Source organism: Anabrus simplex, chromosome 7, assembly GCF_040414725.1.
Source record: "Anabrus simplex isolate iqAnaSimp1 chromosome 7, ASM4041472v1, whole genome shotgun sequence".
In the NCBI taxonomy this organism is placed as follows: Eukaryota; Metazoa; Arthropoda; class Insecta; order Orthoptera; family Tettigoniidae; genus Anabrus; species Anabrus simplex.
In genome coordinates, this window is record NC_090271.1 from 61,626,000 (window position 1) to 61,653,248 (window position 27,249).

General features: G+C 38.8%; 1 protein-coding gene across 1 annotated transcript in view; it reads right to left on the reverse strand.

The window, feature by feature from the left end:
* Positions 1 to 26,970, reverse strand: part of LOC136876908 (uncharacterized) — a 51,390-nt gene extending 24,420 nt beyond the window's left edge. Inside the window, exons 1-2 of the mRNA XM_068228494.1 lie at positions 26,885 to 26,970; positions 18,503 to 18,764 (exon numbers count right to left, since the gene is read on the reverse strand). Coding sequence (XP_068084595.1) covers positions 18,503 to 18,761 — 259 coding nt within the window. The 5' untranslated portion in view covers positions 18,762 to 18,764; positions 26,885 to 26,970. The remainder of the gene's footprint in view (positions 1 to 18,502; positions 18,765 to 26,884) is intronic.
* Positions 26,971 to 27,249: the final 279 nt, after the last annotated feature.

Below are 27,249 nucleotides of genomic sequence, written 5' to 3' on the forward strand. Positions count from 1 at the left end.
CATACTGTACATAGAAGGCAGAGATCTGGGTCAGTGGTTGCAGAGTAGGCTTCGGTCTACAAGTGGCTGGTCCATGGTTGGACAGCTCTGCACTCCGACCAACCAAACGAGCAGAGGACAGGTGGCCATGACTCTACACCTCTTCATTCAGGGGACTGAGAGGGGCTGGCCTGCTTCCCCCTCCATGTTAAAAATACCTCAATGTATGTAGTACCTCACCAAACAAACATATCCCGTATGTCCATCACCTGATTTATGGACTTTTTTGAACCTTCAGATGTCTCTCCTGTAAAATTCACTTAACCCTGGAACCTGAAAATGGTTTACCATCAAGCGGCAAGCATTTAGGCGAGTTTTGCAAGCAACTTTTAAAAAATTCATAAAAATGTTGTTTTTCAATTTATTTTCATGTATAACATCTCATTTTATTCAGAAAAGGACGAAGATTACTATAGTAGGAAATTAAACTAATTTAGTATCCTGAAGCAGTATGCGCGAAGTATTCAACACACGCTAAGTATTCCAAAATAATCCGAAAGTTCTGGGCAACGTGTACGTAAAAAGTAACATTATATGAAGATTTTACTATATACAAAATTTGCACAATTTTATGCTGATTAAAAATATGTAGAAAGGTTTCACTATGTTGAAGTATTGTAAAGTAAAATAGAACTGAAACAACACAAGCACATCGTACCAAAACGTGAGTCTACTTAGTCAGATTCATCCTCGCTACCTTAGGGGTGGCTCCTCTTTCTTCCTGCTTTCACAGGCCTCCAAAATGTTTTAATTTATGGTAGTACTGTTTATGGACACCACAATTACATCCTGGGCACCAGAAGTGGGTACGTGACTTTTCTCTGCAGTCGAACAGACAGGGCACAACCGCAGTTTCTTCCCTGGGAGCCATACCAGCTGATGTCCCGTTTCTCCTGAAGATCCAGGTGGAATGTTCTGAAGAGTTTCTTCATCTACAAGACCTTCGACAATACTAACCATAAATGCCTCATGTTCAAGGGGTTTGTCGGTGTTCAAACTATAGAGTATGTAGGCATCAAAAATTACCATTACTAACAGGTTATAGAATATTTCTTTGCAGTCAAAACGTTTTAGTGACATGACTTTAGAAAAATATGGAAATATTTGTGATTTTGAAGTGCACCACTATTTTTCAATATTGTTATTAGGGTTCAGACACATATTTGTAACTAGAGAAATGACTTTAAATTTTTGATACTGTAACGTCAACCCATCTTTGCAGACGAGAATATGGACCCATATTTCCGGAATTCGTTTTATTTCGAATAATTTCCTGTGCGTATTTATTAGTTTTACTCACTAAATGATTCCAGATAGCATTGAAGAAAAGCAAATAGAAATATGTTAGAGGAAGACTGTTTCCCGGAGGGCAATTTCGTACACCCGCGTTTTGAACCTTGAACTTCTCTTCCACTTATTTCTGGCTTTGTAGGATAAACTCTTGTCCACTTCGGTTCTGTTTGGTCAACTGCATTACCGTCATTATCATAAGTGGTTGGTTCATGGTGTTCCACATCATCGTCAATATCAGTGTCAAAACCACTTAGCCTAGGCTCATATAACTCGCTACTACCTTACGAATTATTGTCAAAATCATTGTCAATTCCTTTTAAAAATACGTCACTATCAACTTCGCCGTCCATATCAAACAACCATTTACGAATTTAACTACTTTCTGACAATTCAATAATTTTGCGCCACGAAAGGCAATGCACATCGGACAACCACAGCAAGCACAACAGAATGACAGTCTGCAAAGCGTTCTCATTTTTCCACGTGTATACCGCACACACTGTCACACTAAAAAAACTACATCAGAATTGTGTTGTATTATAGAGTAGGATTTCCTCTTCAACGTGATGCAAGATATGTCATAAAGATATTGAATGTCAAGGCGCTATCTCGAAATTAGTCAGCGCTGGCGTAATGCATCTCGATAGCGACTCTGCCGGTTGAGTAACAGGGAAATGAGTCGCGCTTGCGATGACTGCCGGTTCCAGGGTTAACTTGGCTTACCATTATTTAGCCCCAAAACTGCCTCAAATCATTCTTAAATTACATGAATCTGTTGATATATAAATGAACAAATTTCAAAAATCTCACAAAATTACTGAGTCTACTGAGATGCTGTGTTCTTGTGCACTGCATTACAAAATCATCCATGCAACATTATACAACACTACCACTTAAATAAATAAAATGGTTGAATTTGAAGTTTTCAATAATATTTCATCCCTGCTCTATGAATGACTTTGGACATATGTTAGGAAGTAAAGTTTGTACAACTGTTTCCATCATATCAAATGAATGGATTACCATAACATTCACAATTACATAGCTGGATTTCCCACCTAATCAATACTTTATTTATTTTAATGTATTTAATGCATTTAGCAGTACCGGTTTCAGCCATCTTCAGCTGCTGAAGAAGCATAATTTGATAAAATAACATACAATAATGTTAAAACACTACTTATTTCTAAGTTTAAACACTACTCAATTTTAAGTTTAAATGATACAATTTGTAATAAAACCTACACAATGCAAATACAGGAAAAGAGAGCATAACAAATATTTCCTGAGCTCTGATGAGAAAAAGTTTTCAAAATACAAAATTTCCAGTGAAATCTCATTCGGTGCAAACAGATGCTTAACCAAACCTGTGGCTGCTTTACAAAATATCACACCACACTTCCACTTCAGTCTTTAATCATTATCACACAATTCTACTGAAAATATTAGCACACATAAAGGAACAGGCTGTGAAGAGGGTAAACCACATAATTGAAAGGTTCATTGTTCTGGAAAATAAGTCCAGATTACAGGTTTTCAGTTCCCATTCAACAGATATGCTTAATGCTATACTTAATATTCTTTCAAGATAATAATAAAAATATCTTACACAGTATAAATATACAAATACTGTATGGCAAGAATTTATAGAAGTCATTATGAATGTAATTAAGACAAACTGAATGTAAAACACGTAAATGCTAAGAATATTTTGAATAACACTGGATCATAGTCAACACTGAACACACTTGTTTTCCACCTATATGAACAATGATAATGTCATGTGCTTTGTAATAATGCCTTAATTTCTTTTGGGCTATGGGTTTTATAATGCACCGACTCATGACGACAGTGGGATGGCCTTGGAAAGGAAGCAACTGTGGCCTTAATTAACCCTTTCCAATCCAAATTATCTGCAGTGATGGAAAAAGTATTTTCCCATGAATTTCATCTAAAATGTGCGTCCTGAACATGAAACCACCAATATTTAATTTTTGTCAGACTCCCATATGCTCAAAAATTAGTGACGCCATATGGCATCATTGGGCACATGCGATGCAAGTCCTCATGAAAAGTTCTTCAAATTGTGAACCTGAAATTCAATCATAATACCATTTATATAAATGATCCATTGTTATAACCAGTTCTCCTGGTTATAAAATAGTACTTTTACCAACATACACTTCAAAATCTTAGACAATGCCACTAAAACCAGCTCGAGAAAAAACTTTTACACCTCATTTATGAGGCTTACTTTTCATGTATTGTTTCAGTGAACTTCGCCCTTTGAACGGTATTATAATTTCATCCATAGAATTGTACTCCTCAGGATCAATATCAGCAGATCTAGCTCTGATGGGAGCAATAAAAGGCCTGGCTTTGAAAAGTTTATCATACTCTGGATGATCACGTGATTTCACATTATCATCGTTGATGTGGAAGAAGTTTCTGAGTTTGTCAAACCTATTGCAGGACATAATGTCAGCAATTGGGGGAAATCTGGTTAGCTTGTGCCCAGTACGTTCTGTAACTTGGCATCTTGACTATGTCTGACAGAATGTGAATTCCCAGAAATTGCTCTCTTTCATTCTTGTGTTCAGCGAGGATCCAGTTTTCTGAACACAGTATAAATTTGAATTGCCTACAAAATTGTCTATGACAGAATCTGTACAAAATAGTTTGAAATATTTATATGGAGTCATTTCACCTGGTGGATCAGAGTGGTTCACTGTGCACTCTGAATTAATAGGTTCTAAGTTTTTACACCACAACCTTAAGTCCCTCTGCCTCTCATTGGGTACTGGTTAGCCAGAAGTACATGTTTTTGCCTGAAGTCGAAGAGCCAACGGTATTTCATCGTCATCCAGATTAGGTTCAACATTTACTTCAAAATTCAGCCCCACTTCCGGAATAGTATTTGGCACTGGTTCTGTAACTGTATTTGGTGTTGTTACTTCTTCCTTATCACCATCACTGATATCAACGTCAGATACGTCACTTCCAGAAGAAGAATGACCTCTTTCTCATATAAAAGTTTTTCACTTAATGGGTTCATTTAGAAAAAGAAAATAAATAAATAGTACACCACAATTTGAAATGCAACTTGTAACAAAAATTTATTATGATATAATTTGGAATAGTAGGCTACTTATTTCAGTTATGCTGTTTATTAGCAGGTTTTCTTATTAATGATCAAAATATATTACTAAATGTTTACATAATATCTGAAAACAACCAGTAATAATGAGAAAGGCCTCTCAATAAAAATCTAATTGCCTCAGATAAACATAACCTAAGACATAGCTGCTGCCCTCTGATGACATATGGCATCATACATATTTACATACACAGAAAACCTGTAAAGCTTAAGATAACAAGAACTTACATATAGAATATTTAAATTACATCCTTTCTCTCCAAAATAACATAATTTGAAACAAAAATGAATAGTACTTCCAATAAAACATGTTATAATGCAGTACGGTGTGAAGGAGTCTCCAATTCCAAGTCGACTTGATCATGGAACATGTATAGATTTTCGGCAATGTTCAACTATTGAACTGCTCCAGCACTACCAACCAACTCCTAACACCACAACGTACCCTACCATAATGTCATATGCCACTCAAGATAACTTTCAAAGCACAGAAAAAATGTTAAATATCATGATGCCATATGACATCAGTGGGCTGGAAAGGGTTAAGGGACATCCTTAGTAATTGCCTGACTAATGTGAAGAAGGGGAAACATCTTCAAGGCTGCCGACAGTTGGGTTCGAACCCACCACTGCCCAAATGCAACCTTTTAGATATGTGACCACACTGCATAACCAACTTGTTAGGTGTTTTGTAATACCAACAGAATAAAATTAAATATATTAATACACAATCATCAGGATTTTACAAATTTAGATTGTTGAATTTGAAGTCTTCAATAATATTTCACCCATACATCATGAATGACTTTGGACATAATGAAATTATAGGTACTGAAGTTTGTACAACTGTTTCCATTATATCGTATGAATGACTTACCATGACTCACGAAAGTTAAGACATATTAATTACTTGGAAACTAAATACATACGGATATGCAAGAGACATACCTTTAACATACTACTGTGCAGGATGTGCTTACAAATTGCAAATAGGGGAAGAAAGCATAGCAGATACAGTGAAACCTTGTTAGCCTGCTCCTCAGCAAAATGTTTTCCGCTTTAGCACATCGTAAATTCCAAGTCCCGATCTCATATTAAATATATACATGTACCTCACTTAACACGTCATGAATTTTTGTTATTACCGCTAAGTACGATCACATTTTTACCTAGCTCTGCAAACCTGATTTCCAACTGGGGTAAGAGCCGTTGCCACAAATGCGTGATTACGGGAAAAGGCCTTGAATTCCTGGACTTCACAGGATAAGTTGCACTTTTGAGGAGCAAGCTGTTAGCCTCAAGAATGCACAGTTGTGCTTGCTGGTTAGAAGCGAGATAGCTGACTAACACAGTGAGCCTGTTTGTGCTTGTATTTTGTATTCCATTCAGAAGTTAGAAATTTATTTTGTGCTGAGTGGTACAGAGAAAGGTAGTGAATATTTGTTGCGCGATAGCTATATCTGGATTAGGAACATAATCGTGTGAACTAGCATCGTGCATATTTGGCTTGTGATAGCCTAATTATGGATATGGAAAAGTCGTGAAATTCCTTACTAATGAAGACAAAATTAAAACGTCAGAAAGTGGACTGGCATCTGCATCTTTAAGTGCGCAGAGGCGGCGCAAATGTTGAAACTATATACAACATTAATATACAACCTGTGACAATAAAGTTCGGTGAATAGTCCTGTACTATCAACACAGGAAGAAGTCTGGGGTATTGAGATCTGGCGAGTATGGGGGATGTTCCAAGTTGCACCACCCCCTTTTTTGCCATGAACTGTTTGATGATATTGGCTGTGTGTGGGTGAGCGTTGTCATGGACAAAAAACCATGAACCTTGTTGTGCATACTGGGGTCGTACCCTGCATAGCTGTTTCATGAAACGGGTCAAAATTTCAATGTACCGTGCAGCATTAAACGTCGTTCCCTCAGGTAGAAATTCCTTGTGGATAATGCCTTGACTATCGAAAAAGGTGACGAGCTTCGTTCTGATGTTTGACTTTTTGGCTCTGACCTGTTTCCAATGAGGGGATCCCAGAGAACGCCATTCCATGCATTGCCGTTTCGTTTCAGGGTCGTACCCGAGACACCAGGTTTCATCCTCAATGGCAATACAGTTCAAGAAATTTGGTGTCGCATCCGCCGTTTCGACAAAATCCTGTGAAGCCTCTCAACGTGCCTGCTTCTGACCATCAGTCAAGTGATGTGGCACAAGACGAGAACAAGTTTTCATCTTCCCTAAATTCTGGGTAACAAATTGTCGCATGGATTCAGGGTTAATCTGCAGTTCATCCGCTATCATGCGCACAGTTAATCGCTGATCGTTCGTGATTAATGTCCTCACCTTCTCAATGTTTTCGTCACTGACGGCGGTCATTACATGTTACAAATTTCATATTTGGTCCGTATTAAAATGTACGTCAATTTAAGATATTACCAAAATTTATTAGGATCAACCTATTCAATACAAAAGAATTTACAAAATTAGGACTTGCATCCTATTAAATTAAAATTTGAAGGGACATGTTTCGCCCTTTAAAAGGGCATCATCAGCCTTTTTACACTCACACTTAAAGATAAAAATCAGGATCCTGGATTGCATACTTAAAGGAAAATCAATTAAAATCATCCAATAGGAACGTAGAAATAATAAAAAGCAATTCACCTTTCAACAACTCACCAGTCATAGTTAACATGACAAAGACAAACTTTTCAGAACAGGAAATCGACCTACTAAGCAAAGGTCTAAAACATAATCGGCCAAGCACGCGAAAAGAAAATGATATGATCAACACTGTAGCAGAGATTGAATCCAACATCACCAAACTCCCTTCAGATTTGCAGAACGATACTAGATACGAAATAAAAAAGAAACTACCAACAGTCACCAAAGAATTAATTAAAACTTCCGACTTCAATCATACAAACGTAATAAAAACTTTAAAAACCAAGATCAACGACAACAATATCATAGTAACTAAAGCGGACAAAGGAGGGACTACCATATTATTAGATAAGAACGAATACATTACAAAAACAGAAAACTTTTTTGCAGACGGGACTTTTTCAATAGTTAATAAAGATCCTACCATCAGAATCCAGCGAAATTTAAAAACACTGATAAAGAATTCAACTTTTTTACTCAATGAACAAGAGCAACAAAAATTATTCACCATAAATCCTAATATTCCTACGGCCAGAGCTTTACCCTAACTACACACACAAAAAAACACCCATGCGTCCCATAATTAATTGCAAAAAAAATCCCAACTTACAAGACCTCAAAATACATCCACCATTTCCTTAAAAGACACTACACTTTTAACAACAAATCCCCTCTAAAGAACTCTGTTGATTTTTGCGACTTTTTAAAGAAATTTAACTTACTACCTAACCACATCATGAGCTCCTATGATATCACGAACATGTATTCTAACGTACCAACAAAACAAACAGTAAACATTATCAAGGACAACCTATCCAGACATAGCAATCTTAGCACCCCTGAAATAGACGAATTCATCAACATTCTAAACTTCGCACTAAAGAACAACTATTTCACTTTCAATGGCAAAATTTACCACCAAGACAATGGGAGATCCCTTATCAGGCATCTTGGCAGATATATACATGGACTCGTTAGAACACCATAAAATAACTTCTAAAATAAAAGGACTCAGCCTGTGGCTCAGATACGTAGATGACACATTTGCAATAATCGACAGTAATCTCAACAATAGCAACGATATTTTAGATTTTTCAAACACCCTTGATCAAAATATCAAGTTCACCAAGGAGGACGAGGTCAGCAGATCCATTAACTTTTTAGACTTAACAATAACACGCAACAAGAACACATTTGATTTCCAAATTTACAGAAAACCCACCCACACTCCAATAACAATCAAAAATTCATCTATACACGCCTACTCCCATAAACAAGCTACTTTTTACAGTTTAATTTACAGAGCTTTAAAAATCCCACTATCACCTAAGAGTCTAAAAACAGAAATTCATTATATTAAAAGCTTAGCAAAATTCAACGGTTTTAAAATAGAAATAATCAACCTAAAATCAAATATAAACTAGCAACAAACCCAAAAAACTAAATTCGCCACTTTTACATACAATAATCCAGGCATCTACCAAGCAACAAACCCTCTAAAAAAACAAAACATTAACATTGCCTTCAAGACGACAAACACCAACCGCAGCTTATTTTTTAATCACAATACACTTAACATAAACAATAGTATTTACTCAAACTCAGGCATATACAGGCTCAAATGCATGCAATGTGAAAAATCATACATTGGGCAAACAGGCCGGAGCTTCCTTACTAGATACCAGGAGCACTATAATGCCAATAGACATAATAAATTTTCAGCCATGAGCTCTCATATGAAAGATACAGGTCATCATTTCACAACTATCGAACAGGACCTAACAATCATCAAAATAGTAGGAAAAGGAAAATTAATGAACAAATTAGAAAACATTTACATATATCTGGATCAACATTACAACAAAGACCTAAATCTCAATGATCCCGTCGAAATAAAAAGTCCCTTATACGAAACTTTACCCAATTTATTACAATCTTTAAATCCAAATTTAAATAAAATCCTTAAAAATCTTAAACTAACTTCCAATAAAGATCCCAACTTCCCCTTAAAGGTAACTCCCTCCGTCCCCGCCCCTGCTAATCTTCCACAGCCAATAGCCCGTAAGCTCAACCCTCCGTCCACCTCCTCTTCTCCATCACACCCCTCTTCCTCAGTTCCCATCTTCAACAGCCAATAGCACACAAGCTCAATGCACCGCCCATTTCCTTCCCTCCATTACACCCCCCTCCCTCAGTTCCACACAGATACAACACACGACATTCAAATCTTACTCGTTCCAAGACCATACAGACAACCAGTTCATACTGTAAAAATCGAGAATGTAAGTAATTGAATATACATCATTCCGCCTAATTAACCGTTTTTTTTTTCCCCTCTAAACTTCATATCTTTCATTCTCTTTTCATTACAGATTCTTCACCATATATTCTTCAATAGTTAGTCTATATTCAAAACTACAGCCAACAACAAGTAAGAATGTTCCCATTTAACTATCAGTATACAAGTTAACAAAGATCTATATGGCAACATTCAATTATGAACTCTTTATAACTCCTTCAACAAGATTATGGAGACTGCGAACCCACTATGTAAATAACGAGACTAATGGAATAGTTGGATCCAACTTTATAATCTACATAGCGCCATACTACAGTTAAATATCACGACTTTTCAACAAGAAAGTTTCAATGTCATCTCAAGCGGCTACTAAGTTCCATTAACCTTCTCTTCAACATGTAAATCAAGTTGCTTCCAGCCGAATTTCACTCGAACTTTGATACGGCAACTTTAGCCATAGACCTTCTTGTTATTATGTGGTTAAGGCCTAGTTTGTCTAATTTATAAAATCATTTTTTTAAATTACTAGTGTAATATCATACCAACTTCAAAAAAAAAAAAATTCTTCACAAACATTTTAAATGAAGTTTTAATTGTAAATTATTTAAGAACTCATAACAGTTTATCACATTGTATAATTTCACTCTAATCTTATATTCTCATTTTATATTTTTACCATGACAATCAGGATCCTGATTTTTATCCTTAAGTGTTAGTGTAAAAAGACTGAAGATGCCCTTTTAAAGGGCGAAACATGTCCCTTCAAATTTTAATTTAATAGGATGTAAGTCCTAATTTTTTAAATTCTATTGTATTGAATAGGTTGATCCTAATAAATGTTGGTAATATCTGAAATTGACTGACGGCAGTCGCCGGTCTTCCACTACTGGGGTTGTCAGAAACACTTTCCCGGCCTCCTCGAAAACTGACGAACCACTCGTACACACTCTAAGGACAGTGCTTGATATTCATAAACACGTACCAGCATCGCATGCGTTTCTTTCGGTGTCTTGCCAAGCTTAAAACAAAACTGTACATTGATCTTTTGTTCGTTCATGTTCCCGTTCGCAGTTCAGAACCAACGCACTAAACACCCACTGTGTCAAACAGGTCTCACAAGGCACACACACGATGCTCAACCAAACAAAGTTGGGAGCAGGTGGTCAAAACCTGCTGCTACACAGGTGCAGCGTTGTGTCGCCAGTGTTGCCGGATCAACCGTTGTAATTTCGTTCACATAACTTTATTGTCACAGGTTGTATACAGAGGTGCTGATTAGGTGGAACATCTTCCCCAATTTATTCCAAGTATTGTCAATATCAGCATGGAAATGAAAATAATAAATATTGATCACTCAAGTTGGTCGCAGTTTTGTCGGATTCAAAATGGCGGTCAGTCATTCCTTGCAGTATTACATGGATGAGTGTAACCTCCAATTCATTGCCTAAGAGTGTGACTGGGAAATAATGTTTTAACCCACAGGTCTGAAATAACAGGCTTCTACTATAGTCGTCTGACAAGAAGTCGTGTGCAAGTGGGGTAAGGGGTGCAGAGGGAAAGCATGGCTGCTGTCCATGCATCAATCTCAAGCCTCAAGGCTACATGGCTAAATGGTTAGCATGCTGGCCTTTGGCCACAGGGGTCCCGAGTACGATTCCCGGCAGGGTCGGGAATTTTAACCTTAATTGGTTGATTTCGCTGGCACGGGGGGCTGGGTGTATGTGTCGTCTTCATCATCAATTTATCCTCATCACGACGCGCAGGTCACCTATGGAGGTCAAATAAAAGAAGACCTGCATCTGGCGAGCTGAACTTGTACTCGGACACTCCCAGCACTAAAAGCCCTGCGCCATTTCATTTCATTTCAATAAAACATTGGTTCCGTCCGTGGCGATTGTTGTGAACTAAAGTGCTGCTGTGAACTTTCAAATTGGTAGTGCAATTGTGCTTTAGTTACACATTTACTGTAAGTACTGCATAATGAACACACATCTTTTTCAGAGAGCTCGCACTTTTTTATCACGACTAATGTTTGTAGCTTAGTGTAGTATCTGTTACTCGTGCCGTATGTACAAGCTGCCGTGACTTCTTGTGAGACACGGTTACAGTACCAACATTTGTTTTGGAAAGAGTGTGATCTGCAATAACACTATCTTTTTATGGGCCCTTCATACAAATGTTTCCGTATTTGTTGTCTGGTGTTTTTCATACCTTTCAGTGAACTGTTATTTTATAAGCCTCAGCAGAAAAGGTTTCCATATTTGTTCTCTCATGTTTTTCACACATTTTAATACTTTCCATTCATCTTTAGAAATAGTAGATATAGTTTTCACTGTAGGCCTACCCGCGGATATAAGATGCAAAAAGGCCCTCATGTCAGAAAAAGTTGTACCTAGTGTTTCCATATCCCTATTGAAGAGTTTTTATTAGTATATTCAGTAGTATCTTTTCTCGCTTCATACATTCTTTTTTCTGTCCCCCCTGCAGAAACATCTTAACGAGGTTTTGCTGTATTTCCTGGGCTCTGATGAGAAAATGTTTCTGAAATGCATAATTTTCAGTGAAACCTCCATTGGTGGAAATGGAGACTTAACCGAACTGTTGAATCTCTTACACATGTGAATGATAACATAGTTCTTGGATGAGAACTTGTCACTTTCCATGTTCCGGGTAGAATAAGCTGTCATTAGAATTTCACAAACGCCTATGATCTGCTGTATAGTGTAAAGATCTAATGAAAAGATGAGGCAACTTCGGCCCTCTTCAGTTAGAAGCAGAAGCACACACTGATGGTAGATAGCATGGTTAAAAATCAGGTACTGCTAGCTTTCACATATTGTCCTCTCCCTTTTTGATATGCAATTACACAGCTGGCCTGTGACCAACTACATTCAATTAGTTCCCTGACTAGAACAGTGATGGAAACAGCGTGTATGCTAGGGAAATGGTTCTATGAGGAAAGACATTTTCTAGATATCAAGCCCATTGCACAGATGATATAAGGAAATTCTTCACCATGGAAAGAAGTGTTTCTACTATTCAGATTCCAGGTTTGAACCAAAAACTCTGTAGTTCTTGAAGACAAGGAAAAAATGTATTCCCAGGAACTTTATAAGAAAGGATAAAATCTACAGGCTACAAAAGGAAGAATGACACAGGGAGAATACAGGCATGTGAGTTATACAGCAGGCAGAAGATTCAATAAGATATGGCTCCTATCACTGTTTAGACAGGGTTATAATTACTCAGATCCCTCACCAATATTCTATTTATACAATGACATGTAAACTGAACAATAAGTAATATTAGCACATTTAATACAAATTGGTGAAGCAACAAGTACAGTCCACAGACTGAAGAAAATAAGAAATTACCTCAATAGTTATTTATAACAACTCTTTACAATGAACAACATCCGTTCAGACAGGGAAGATTTCTTTTTAAGGGACATGTATCACTGTCAGCAAAGAAGAGTGATGACTCATTAACAGTTCAATCCATTCCACTAAAAAATTTTTTTTCCCAACATGATAATGAAGCTGGGAGGTAGCCTTTGTGGCTCAGTGGGCAGCGCGCTAGCCTCTCACAGCTGGGTTTCGTGATTGAAATCCCAGTCACTCCATGTGAAACTTGTGCTGGACAAAGTGGAGGCGGGACAGGATTTCCTCCGGGTAGTCTGGTTTTCCCTGTCATATTTCATTCAAGCAATGCTCTCCAATATAACTTCATTTCATCCATCAGTCATTAATCATTGCTCTAGCGGAGTGCGACAGGCTTCAGCAGCCGACGCAGTTCCTATCCTCACTGCTAAATGGGGGCTTCATTCATTCCATTCCTGACCCGGTGAAACTGGAAACAAGACTGTGGATTTTCACTTTCAATGAAGCACAGAGAATTCCATTATTACAGAATGGACATGACAGTACAGTATGCGCCAAAATATACAGTACTGGAAATTATGTTAGTCTTATTTCATTAACTTGCTTATCGAGATGATAGTGTAAATGTTCAAAATTTGCTCCATTGCGCTGTAGGCAGTGTTCATAACCATCACGCAGATTTTCCAACATATTCTGGAACATAGGTTGCTGCAGAGTCCCAAAGAACGAGACGATCTTCTGACGAAATGCAGGCACAGTTTTGGGTGGATCTGGACAACTGAAAATTTGCTCCTTTAACATTCCCCACACGTAAGCATCAGGTGGTGAGAGATCGGGGGAATGTGATGGGTAGGGGAACTCAGCCCCATGGGAAATTACTCATCCTGGAAAGGTTTCTTGCAACATAGCCATAGTCTGTCAAGCGGTGTGGCAGGTCGCCCCATCTTGTTGGAACCACTGTCTATTCATCTGCATGTTCCTGGCACGACAAAACCTTCTTAGATCCTGAATAAATGGCCTGATCACCATGTTCCTATAGCATTCCTGGTTAACAGTAAGAGGTGCACCATTATCATTCTCTATGAAATACGGACCTAGCACACCGTTTCCTGAAACTGCACACCAAATCATTACACGCGCACTATGTAGCGGTTTCTAGACGATAGTGTCTGGCCTAGCGAAACCAAGAAAGCGAGTTGTTTGGCGATTGATAAAACCGTCCAAGGGAATGTGACTTTCGTCGGAGAACCACACGTTGAACAAGAAATCTGGATCCTCTTACACCATGGCCAAAAATCGTGCACAATATTCCACCCTGACATGCCTATCGTGCTTCGTCAATCATTGCCCAACCTATATTCAGTATGGAAATCCACCTATGTCTTTAAACAATCGTTGAAGTGATGTAGGGCTGATGTTTAATTTCAGGGCTGTTCGCCGAATACTTCGCTTTGGAGACTGCAACACCTGATTGAGGACACGTCCATGATTTTTACTTGTGGACACTGTTACTGGCCTACCAGACCTTCCCTTGCGTTGACACAATACACTACCCATACGACGAAATTTTTTAGCAATAGATAGCATAACTCTGTTTCTAGGTGCTGGTTTATTGAAGTGTTCACGATATTTTTCCGCCACTAACTTTACACTCGGCCCACCTTGATAACCGTTTCCGTACGAGCGAAAATAATACTCCACTATAAACACTTCCAATCACAGAGCACAACATTCTTTACACAACTAACAATTCATCATGGCGATGTAACAACATGGAGACGCTCAGGCGTGCGTATGCGCAGTGCGCGAAAATGAGTATTGTATATTTTGGCGCATACCGTATTTCATTATAAATACTACCAATATAATGAAAATTAAGGTCATTTCTTCAACACCTCAGCAAAAGAAATATTTCTTTGCATTGACTTTCTGTATTATAATTTCCTAACCTTATTTAGCACTGTACTGAATAACAAAGGGTTGCTAGAAAGATACCTACTGCAGGTAACTTAACATTCCTTCCTTCTGAGAAAAGCTGAATTACAAGTGCAGTATCTTCCACATCTTCTTGCAAGATGGATTGAAACTCTATGGAAGAGTTGATCCATCATCAGTGTGGCTGTGAAGAACTAAGTTCTTTCGCTTACAGAAATGGTAAACCCACATGAGACACATGAGTGCTACCACATCTGCCACCACACTGGTGCAATGTCCAACACATCCCACCTCGTTCCAAGCATATTCCGAGAAGATGTATGCTATGAGCTTCTTCAGAAGACAAGTTTCATGTGCCTCTTCCTCAAGCTTCAACAACAACATTTCTGATGTAACAGAAACATGGGTGGTGAAGGTGGAAGAAGGCAGCAACAGCTTTGGATCTTCCGGGGCATTTTCCTTCAGCTGGATGAAACAATGTTCAGGAAGAGGGGAAGAAGAAGTCAAGGAAGATTTACAAGCTATGCATGGATATTTACGGAGAATTTTCCATGCAAGATAGCCAGCAACATAAGCAGCTGATTCCCGCCCGCTTTCAAGAATCAGCCCCTGGCTTGAAACTTGCGACGGTCTAGCACAGTGTTTGTACGCTGAGTTAAACACAGAGTCTACCTCAGCGGAAAACCACTGTGTGTCCTGCACTGAACAGCCCATTGCTGGAGACTGCATTCTAGTCCCAGACAGAAACAGGGATAGATCACAGAGGAGATCATCACCATCATCCATGCAGTTCCCCCCCTCTCCACATCTGGAACTGAGAAGATTATTGACGATGCTGGTCTTTAATGCTGGTACAAATTGCCAGCAGGTAAGGTTGGTGTTCTGACACCCATGCTGTCGAATGATGCCAAAAAGATTTTCAAGGGGATCTTGGTTCAGATTCCGAACGCAAAGCTTCTGAACGCCCTTACTCCGTGAAAGCTTTTTCCACAGCATTTGAACGGCACGAATATCATTCTTCCAACCTTCTTTAACTTTGTTCCTTGAACTTCCAAAATCCCATTTCGATATCTTTCGTATCATTTCCTTCCAAAATTTTGAATGAGCCGAACCCTTGGAAAGACAGCATCGCAAGATTTTGCCATCTTCGGGGAATTCTGTGTCACCATTAAAGCTATCAAATAACTGGTCCATGATACCACAAAACTCCCCAAGATATTTGGCATCATCTTCAAGAATAGGGTGATGTTCACCATTCTTTCCACTGTTTCTGGCTTGGATACCCAACAATAATTCAATAGCAGCTGCCACTGCATGACTGAATACTTGGGCTGCCAATTTCACTCGCATGGCCCTATAACCTTTAGGTTCAATGTGGTCTTTTGTGAGCCTGTGACATAAGCGGAATGTCTTCTGAGAGTCATATTCAAACAATCTGATCAGATGTTTCCATTCTGCTTTCTTCCCAGGTTCATAAAACACTCCATGGCGAAACAGGTTATTTCTAGTAGTCTTCAGAAGGTGAGGTGGATCAAAGATTGTAACAATCTCCTTCCCTCGCACTCTGAAGAAAGGACCAGGATGGTCAGAGCGAGTCTCACTGCACAGCTCTTGTATTGCCCTGCTGTTTGTGGGACCTTGGTCACACACAGTTGCCACAATTTCCAAGCCAGCTTTCTGCAAAGCACGAATGACGTCCTTTATCAAAACTTTGAGTTTCTCAGCAGGTACAGTGCCTCTGCAGAAAAAGTAAGCAACAGGCTGCTTCCATTTTCTGAGAAGACCTCTAACCATGAACACCAAGACATGATCAGCAAATCTGTTGGTACGTCCTAGGTGTCCATAGTCTTCATACCCATCAATTTGATCCAAAGTCACATTGTAATGAAGTCCAGCGGACAAAGAAACTTCATCAAACATGAGGGAGCAAACTTTCTGATCACTACTCATAGTTCTGACTCGAGAACTCAACTGTTTGAAGAAAGCCTTGCCGATGCCTGTAGGGAAAGGAAAGGAATCGAGCATCTTGGTGAGGGTTCGACGGGAAGGCATGTGGATCAGCTTCTGCAAAAGACGATAGCAACTGGGACTTCGCTTAAACAAGCCAAGTGCAATGGCCTTAACCTTAGAGCTCCAATGCCTTCCTTGACCTAACTCGGAAACATTATTCACCAAGTCAGCAAGTAATGCTGCAAAGTTACGATGCTTCGAGAAAATGTTCTGCAGGGAAGTCACCACAGATTCCACCTGATCTTTGTTATTTCCCTTCTTACTATTTCTCAGCATCTTACACTTTGTGCGTAACTGTTGCAGCATTTTTTTCTGAACGATAATTCTACTGCGCAGTGTATGCTTCCGAGGAGTTCTCTCTCGGAAAGTATGAGCTTTTACAAGAGATAGAGCTCCTCTCTGTTTGGGAGGGGTACACTGTGCTAGAGGATTCCAAGTTACATTGCAAGTAGGCGTCGAAGGTCCAGGTAAAGGCTCTGCTGATGAAGATATCTGCACGTGAAATGCAGGAATCCCAACTGCCTGTGGACAGATACTGTTATTACAAATTCTATTAGATGAGGTTGAACGAAATGGAGAAGAATAAGAAGGAAAAAAAGAAGCAGCAACAGCAGTATTGGTGGTAGAATGAGTAGTATTAGTAGTTGTAACAGCAGCAGCAGTACTAGTGGTGATGGTGGTGGTGGTGGTAGCAGCAGCAGCAGCAGTACTAGCAGCGATGGTGGTGGCAGTAGCAGCAGCAGTACTAGTGGTGGTGGTAGTAGTAGTAGTAGCAGCAGCAGTAATAGTGGTGGTGGTGGCAGTAGCAGTAATAGTAGTGGTGGTGGCAATAGCAGCAGCAGTAGTAGTAGTAGTAGAGGTGGTGGGAGGAGCAGTAACCGCAGTCGTCGTAGCTGAAGGACCTGGCCGAGGACCAGACTCGTGTCTAGGCACATCTATATGAAACAAATTATTCAATAAGTATGGTATGAATTTTTTGCTCCCCTACTACGGTGAATGTAGGGTACTGATTTTCAAATGTCATTTCATCATTCATTCATAAACATTTATGGTCTTTAAGGTAGAAAAAGAGAAATAAAATGACATTGAACACATTGTCCATCTAAATTCTTTAAGCACTTGAATACAATAACATTAACTGTATTGAGGATTGTTTTTGCTCTGTTCATGTCAGGTTAAAATTAATAAAGAAAACCTTATGGTTTTTGCAAATGTGATATTCACTGACTCCAAGAAATCTCTACCTGCTCAGAGCAACCTGGTCAAAAATTAAAAATAATACATTAAAATGTGAGGAATTTCAGCTACACTCTGGATCTAAGGAATATACATATTTCAACTTACTAGCTAACTTCAAAAATCCCACATGCTTTAGGTGGTAATTATACAATTAGGAAGACTTGTTCCCACCACTGTCTACTTGAACACTGGCTTTCATCATACAAGCTCAGAGCTCCAATCACCTTTTTAAATCTCTTAAAAATCTCTTAAAACAGTTTATCTTTTGGGTCTGTTATAGAGCTCTGAGCACGCAAAACTAGGCATGATGGGCATTACTGTACAGTAACTTTTAATATAAGAAGTAAGGTTCTCCCCACTCATCTGCCACTGAGGAATTAATCACAAGTACCTCTGGAGAGCAATTTGAAATGAATCACAGGAAAATTTGATAGGTCACAGTAATGTGAGCAATAATAATAATAATAATGACAATTACTTACTTCTATCTGGGACAGCATCTCTATACAGCATCTTTGATAGTGGTCCTGGATAGCTGGAGTGACGAAAATGTCTTGAGCATATAGTCCGGTTCTTCAGCCGTTCCGAAGGAAGCTGCTGCAGCCATGGCTTCCCCACAATCTCCAGCCACTGTCTGCAGATATCAGGTCTAGAAACTGGGAAATGGTGAAACAAGATTCCCTGCTGCTGGACCTCTGCACTGTCAGTTACAATTCCACAGATTTGGCACTTTTCGTGCATGGTCTGAGACATGAAAAGAAATAGAAGAAAACAGTCAATGGCACTGTCATCAGTTGGTACGTACTGACAGAATATTACTTGAAAATTGTATGACAGATACCTTGAGGTTCCACCTATCCAATACAAAAATTGTATGACAGATACCTTGAGGTTCCACCTATCCAATACAACTTATAATCTTATAGATCACATAACTTATACTTTATTTTCTTTATATTAAAAGCACAGGACATATTTCATCTCTTATTTGAGACATCTTTAGTCGTAAAAAAATCATCAAAATTGAGAATATTTCTATTGTACATTTAAAATTATATTTTTATTTTTTGATGATGATGATGATGATGTTTGTAGTTTAAAGAGGCCTAACATCAATGTCATTGGCCCCTAATGGTACGAAATGAAATGGCAACAAAAAATTCAAAATCATCCACTCACCAAAATAAGAAAATGTCATGAAGAATGAATGGATGGACACGACCCCCCAAAAAACAAAGCAAAACAAAAAAAACAATAAACAAAAAACAGTGGATCCGAAGAAAAAAACATAAATAATAGTACTACTGACCAAGGGACCACTTATAAAGCATAAACCTGAATCGAGTATGCTTGATCTCTAAAGGGGTCCAAAAACCAGACCTAAGGCCCCTCAGGATGGTACATGTCGCGAATAAAATAGAACCATGATATTTCTCAAGCTGCGGTACTAATCAAAGGTAGCGTAAACTCACGGTGTTCCAAACATTAAGGTACTACTCACAAGTATTGTACATCGTATAGGTAACGCAGACCTATGGTGTTTCTCACACAATGGCGCCACTCATAGCCAACGCAAACCGATGAGGTTCCTCACCTAGGTATACTAATCACGGGTGCCGGCATTCCCGTGGTGTTCCTCATAGTGGGTACTAATCACTGCCAACGCAGACCCACTGTGTCGCTCATATAGTGGTACAACTCACAGGCAACGCCCAGACCCGTGGTGTTGTTCACATGGGTACGAGTCACGGGTACTGGAAACCCACACTGAACCCCGCTTGACTGCTACGAATCACAAAACTATTAAGTACCTAACAGAGTGGTACTACTCGCAAGTAAAAGCGACCCATGGTGTTCCGCGCATAATGGTACTAATCAAAAGTAGTTTCATAGTTCTAATATAATCAGCCCTTGGTCGCCCCTTTTAGTCGACTCTCACGACAGGCAGGGGATACCATGGGTGTATTATTCGTCTGCCTCCCCACCCACAGGGAGTGTGTGTTTGGTCCGCGAGAGGTATTTTATTTCCCTCAAGTCCGCCGGCAAGCCGGTTAAGACACCCCTATCCGCCACCTGGGAGTATTACCTCTCCCAGGTTTGTGGTTTTTATTTTTTGAAAAACGTTTGGGCAAGTCACTTAAGGTAAGTCAGCTGTGGGAAGGAAGAGAGGGACTTATAAATAAATCTGAATATCAACTGAAATTTTTGAAATGGTATACTAGGTTCATGTTGGTTTACCATACACCTTGAGAGAAGTCCCCAATTCCGTACAGTTTGAAATAAGGCTTAAAAAAAAAATATGTATAATTGGTAAATATTGAAGATTTGTTTACAAAATCGAACCCAATTTTACATAAACTCTTGTCCTGTTTTCAACAGAAGAAGTGAGTTTCGTAAGTGTTTTAGATTATAATGTGCATGTATGGTTACCATTGTTTTTTAAAGGTTAAATGAGAAGGACTTTGCTCTACAAGATGAACATTTTACAAAAAAAGATTTTAATATTAAATCTATAATAGAAATATTCTCAACGGCCAGTCTTGTCGCATTTTAATCTTAAAAGTTTTATAAGCGAAGATGTCTCAAATACAAGATGAATCATGTCCCGTATATGTAATCCGCAAGATTATAAGTTGTATTGAATAGGAGGAACAATTTTCTAGTAATTCTTTGTTTGGCGGACTGCATATAGCACGCCTCGGACGATGTCACATAGATTAAACAAACAACATGGCGTGGTCTGGATGACATCTCGGCCAGTTATACAAGGCTGCCAACTCAGGAAATAGTGATAAGACGCCTATATCTTTTAAAGACCATTTGGGAGGTTAGGTCCGGTTAGTGACAAGACCATTTGGTTGGACTGGTTAGGTCCGGCTAGTGACAAAACCATTGGGCTGGACTGGTTAGGTCCAGGTAGCGACAATACCATTGGGCTGGGTTATACAAAAGTCCTTATACGGTATTTATGTTCACCTACACACTTTTCACGACAGAGACTGAATGATCAAAAACGTACCTTTATTACGGTGGGGAATATAATTTCGCCAAATGCAGTAACCCCGAGGCCACTAATCACGCAACCCCTGCCGGGAAAAAATTTACAAGACTTTTTCACAGCCGATCCAAAGTTGGCCAACAGGAACAATGGATATGGTGACATTCCGTTATTTCATGCTGTCTCACTTTTAATGCTTCTATATAAGTTCACCAGACAAAAAATTAGTCACCTCTAGTGTGCATACACAGATGTATCATTAAGCCTGCAAGATGGCGCAGCAAATGAGTCCAGTTCTCAACTGTTCACGCACTGCCTCTACGTGTGCATAAGGCAGTGGCAATCAGCGAGACATTGATGTTTCAAGCGGACAGTGTACGTCAACATGGGTAAATGTAAGGATGTGATAGAGTGGCGAAAAGGGGCAATCGTGTTTGGCTGTGTCCATGGCCATACAGTGCACGAAGTTGCTGGATTCGTTGGTGTTTCACAGCAGACTGTTCAACGTGTCTACAAGCTGTGGTGTACTACACGTGGCCACGAAACAAGACGTCAGAATTTTGGTCGGAAAAAAATTCTGACTGAGAGGGACTGGGGATGCATTTCATGGCTTGTGAATCAAAATCGCTTTCGAACCAAACAGGAATTGCTGCAGTCAGTGAATGAAGGTCCATTCTAACCTGTTAGCGAGAGAACATTGCAACGGGAACTGCATGCAATGAACATTTGGAGTACGTCACCTCGTAAGAGGCCATTGCTAACACAGGCACAGAAAGCTGTGTGTCTTCAATGGGCTAGAAATCATCGAACGTGGATAGCAGCTGACTGGCGGAACATAATGTGGTCCAACAAATCACGTTTTTGCCTGTATTCCAATGATGCACGTCATGGAGTGCACCGAAGGCCAAATGAAGAATTTCATCCTGGACGTATGCAAGGTCAGGTTCAAGCGAGAGGTGGGTCTGTAGTGTTCTGGGGGTATTTTTCATATCATGGATTTGACCAGAAATGTGGATGATGGAGAGGGATAAAAGTAGAATACAAGCAATGAAAAGTTTTGAAAATAATGGCAGGCCACATTCCCTTCTGCCATGACAATCGAGTTCGGGAGTTTCTACTACAATGGTAGGCTCACTTTGCAACCGCCATTCACAGTAGAGATGGAGTTTTCATTATAATTGAAAAAGAATGAACAGAGTAAGAAATGAGAGTTCGGGAAATTGTAAATGAGGTACCCCTACATGAAAAGATAGAAAAATGAAGGCTGCTGTGGTATGGACTTGTTAAGAGAATGGGAGAGGAGAGGAAACTAAGAAAGATGTTAGAAATGGAGTCAAAGGGAAGGAGACGTAGAGGAAGACCAAAGGACAGATGGCTGAAAGGTGTAACGAAGAGCATCGAGGCAAGAGGAGGGAACTGGACAACAGTGACAGAAGTGGTGGATGGACAGAAAATGACAGAGGCTTATGTTCTAAGCAGACCCAGCCTGTGGCTGGAAACTGCTCCAGATGATGATGATTAATGGGCCCGTTCACTAACATGAACCAGCATGTTTATTTAAACATTCTGGATGATCAGGTTTGCCTTTCAGTCAACATCTGCATTATTAGTATGCTATTGATACCCTGATTTTTTAAGATGACAACACCAAGTTTTGACAATAATAGCAGGCCACATTCCCTACTGCCATGACAATCGAGTTCGGGAGTTTCTACTACAACGGTAGGCTCACTTCGCAACCGCCATTCACAGTAGAGATGGAGTTTTCATTATAAAGACAGGCCCCTTTTCCTTATGCCAGTCACAATCGAGCTGGAGATATCTGATTATAATTGAGAAATGCAGCGCTATGTAACGTATCAACAATCGAAACATGACAATAAATCATGGGACTATAGCTGTAGATCTCTCCAAATTGAACTGCAATTGTGCTATCAGTTTTGTAATACGACTTACCGTTTAGAAAAAAACTACCCTGAAACAAAAGTCTGTACAGTCATTAAAAAGCATTCACATTTCAATATTTTCCGGGGCCAAAAGTTACACACTTCAACAGCTTGGAATTTTTCCTCAAAGAACAATAAATTGTGATGGTATGAGTTACGGATATAAGAAGGTGGTAACAGAGGAGAAATTTTCGCACATTGATCCTTAAATAAGCAGACAAAAGGATGACTTAAGCCTAAAGAGGCAAGGCAGAGGCAAGAAATTAAAGCGGAAAACAGAAATGGAATTAGCAATACAGTAAAAATTATAGCAAATACCAGAAAACGCCTTATGGTGTGAAATAATGGGCTACACTCCACAGTACTGTTAAAATATTAACAACGCCCCTTAGTGCTATCCGAGGACAAATGTAACCTTCAATGGTATTCCACCAATATCCCGCAAAATGGACGATTAATGTCTCTCTTGCTTTCTACCCAAGGAACAACCACAAGTTTACAGGAATGATGACGAAAATGGCAATATGTTACTTCCCTGCTGGCAAGCAGTCAGACACATTGCCATGGTAACCTGGAGGTTCGTTGTCGGTCTATCGGGCACTCAATGCAGAGCATGAGACCCACAGAAAATAGTATGTTTCTCCGTCATTTGAAGAGTAAGCAAAATTATGTATATAACAAAAGTTGTTTACAATAAAGGGACGTTTCTCATATAGTCCACGAATTTTACAGAAAATCATCAGCGTAAGAGAAAATGGAAGAAAACTGTTCTGGTTTTCCTATAAACACCCCATCTATTTTAGACATTTTTAAGATGCATATCGAAACCTCCCTCGGAAGGAGTATACTCTAAATATAAAGTTTGGTCGAGATCTATCCAACCGTTTCACTGTGATGGTGGAACAAACAAACACGAAAAATCAAAACCACTGATACGGTCTTGAGTTGACATACAACAGATAAATGTCTGCAAAAATGGCAAAAAAAAAAAAAAAGAAATTACAGACAGTGGAACTTCTTCAACTGTATTCATATAGATTGTAAAACCTTTACAAAAATACCACAAATAATATAAACAAATTCAATATAATTTTTGTCTTACATTTCTTGGATGATGAATAAGTGCTGTAGTACCATCATCAACTTATTCCTTGTATTTTTGTGAATAAAAGTCTGTACTGTTTTATGTAGCCAATGTATAGCATGTCAATGATTTTTGGTAAAATTTATACCAAGAGTTTGCAACACCGGTAAAATATCCCTGCCACTATAGGATAAATAACCTCCACTTCGAGGGTTAACCTGGATGCGACGTACCTGCACAACCTTGTGGACTCACTTCCTAACTGAATCCAGGCGGTTATCAAGTCCAGAGGCGGAGTTCGTCACCGTTTTGTAATACTGCTAATTTCAATACCCTCGAAATTTGAGAACTACACGATATATTTCTACCAAACTTCATATTTAGAATCCACCTGTCCTTGGGTAGGTTTCAGGGCCAATATTGTTTCTAAATCCCTGAACTGACTGCGGGTTTATCCAAAACTGAAAAGTTGATTTTGCACTCCCACAAAATATACACAACCAAACTTAATGGAAATCAATTTCTAAAACTTTTCTCATGTGTATCATTTCCATACAAGGAGATATCATTAATGGACCGTTTTTCAGTCTAACTTTGAGCGGACTTTTTAAAAACTTTCTTGTCGAATTGTCTGTTTGTCCGAGTTCTTATAACAGGGAAACTACTCTATATATTTCTGTCCTTGGGTAGGCAATAGGGTCAATATATCTAAATCTCGGATTGGCTTGGGGGTTTATAGGAAGTCAAAACAGTGATTTTACCCTCCCACAACATACACATGACCAACCTTAATTGAAAACAATTTCTAAAAAGTTTTTTCTCATGTGAGTTTTTTCGATAGGAGGATTACAAGGGAGTTACCATTAATGGACTGTTTTGCAGGCTGTCATGTTTCTTGGTTTAACCGAATACAATAGAGACAACACACGACACTCAGCGAGATATCGAGGGACAGCTATTAGAGCCCTCTCTAGCGGATTGACCTGAGAACTACTGATTCTGTCATAAGACCACGTGTATTTGCGTGTGAAGTTTTTGGTGTTATTTATGCGTTTTCAGCGAGTTGACATAATTAGCAGCATGTGTCATTCCTTGACATCTCCTCTCAACATGAGGGGAAAGGTATGTGCTGTGTTTGGCTGCAGTAACTATGAAGTAGAGAAGAATGCGCAGTCTTTCTTCCGTTCCCCTTGTGACAAGAAAATGTAAGTAATATTGTGTTTCCATATATATTCTTCCAGTGACAAAGAGATTTTTATAGTACTTCATAATCTTCTGACCTGCTCGACCCACATTTTAACTGGCTTAAAATATAATACGCATATTTTATTGTATAGTGCAGCAGTTAACCTTCAATACTGATGTGTTGTTGTAGGTGTGATCTGTGGGTTTGATTTAATTCAGGAAAATACATATGCATATACGTGTGGCTGGTTGTGTTCCAAGTTACCCCATTTGGAATGCCGTAATGCGTTGTCAAGCACTGAAGAAAATATGGGTGATTTAAGAAATGTATATATTTTGTTGAAACAATATGATGCAAATTTGCTTCACCCTAATGTAATGGCATTATGGCAAGTATTACTTATAGGGAAAGTTTGAATGCTTTGAGGCTAAATTTATAGATTTTCTTTCCGTAAGTAGACTTCAAGTTAAAAGGAAAATTGTCCAGCTCTTAAATGTAAATTCATTGAATCATGTGTGTAAGGAATGTGCCAATATTTTTGTTGACGAGTGTTTGAATATGATGATACAATGCTTTTAATTGAGAAAAAAGAAAAATCTAGCAGTGAACGTTCAGGCAGGAATTCTAAAGCTAAAAAAGTAAGGCATAAATGAAAGATCAAGCATTTTCACAGCAGTCCATTTCACATCTTGATTTTATGTCTAATTTCAGTCTTTAAATAATAACCTGTTAAATAATTCTTCATTCATTTATCCAGAATTGCTTTAGAAACCTCTAAGTTAATATCTTAGTAACACTTTCTTTCTAGGCGTAATTTATTTATCCATTTCCATATATACATTTCCATTGATATTTGAATTTAGCGCGAATTTTCAGGTCAAGCCACTAAGAGCGCCACTTGCGACTTGTCTCCCATTTTAACAAGGCTAAATCCGTAAGTGTCGCGTATTGCCTCTACTGTATTTGATTTAACTAAAGAGCCATTTTCTCTCTTTTTGATAGAACAGATAATAAGGTAGGTTGTCAACGATTGGTTCCATGAGGCTTCAGCCACAGTGCCACTCCCGGTTTCAGATGAACAATAAATACCGAAAAATAGGGAGAATTACGCACAACTTCGGAACAGGAACTGTATCGTTCAATAAACTCTGTGATCTACCCCATTCTGTCTCCACTTTGTTGAGCTTTGGCGTACCGTACTTTACGTTACGGCCACGTGCTTTCGTAGAAGGCAGTTTAACATGCAGTACCGGTATTAAACGTTTGAATAGAGGCATGTAACTTTGCATAAATTCACTAAGGAATCATGAAATCTATTACCAATTCCCGTGTGATGAACGCGTACATTTGCTCTTTACATACGGTATGCTAGTATGTATATGCTATGTATATGTATTATATTATACACACACAGAAGCAGCTCTCAATCGCTATCTTAATAACTTACCTCCTGAGGCCTGGTGTCATTTTAAAAGGACAGTGGTTAAAAATCGAATATCCCGCAAAACATATTTTTAAAATAAGAAAATATAAGAATTGAGTATATGTTTGTGTTCCAATTTTTTGGAAATTAATTTACCTTGGTCCAGTAAGCTTCGCGTATTCTGGCCTCAAAAGATTAATAAAACAAGAACAAATAAGGATTATTACCTCAAATATCTTGCACTGCTTCACACAACAAATTCCACCCAGGATTTCACTTTTCAAAATACACGTTAGAAGTGTTGCACAATGTATCAAAGTATTAACATCTTCTTCTTCTTCTTCTTTGTTTGTTCTTGGACTCTGCGCAGCGCACTACGTCCAGTCACTGGGTTGTTTTAAACTTCACCAATCAAAGTGTCTGTTACAAAAAGGGATAGATTTGAGGGTAGTGGGAAACGGAAGTACACACTAGTGTATTGGGAGATGTTGTGTAGGAAAGAGACATGAGGAATAGTCGAGGCGTCTAATACTACCAGTGATGGGAATATCGAATGTTTTAAACTATCGGTAGACTACCGATTGTGAGGCTT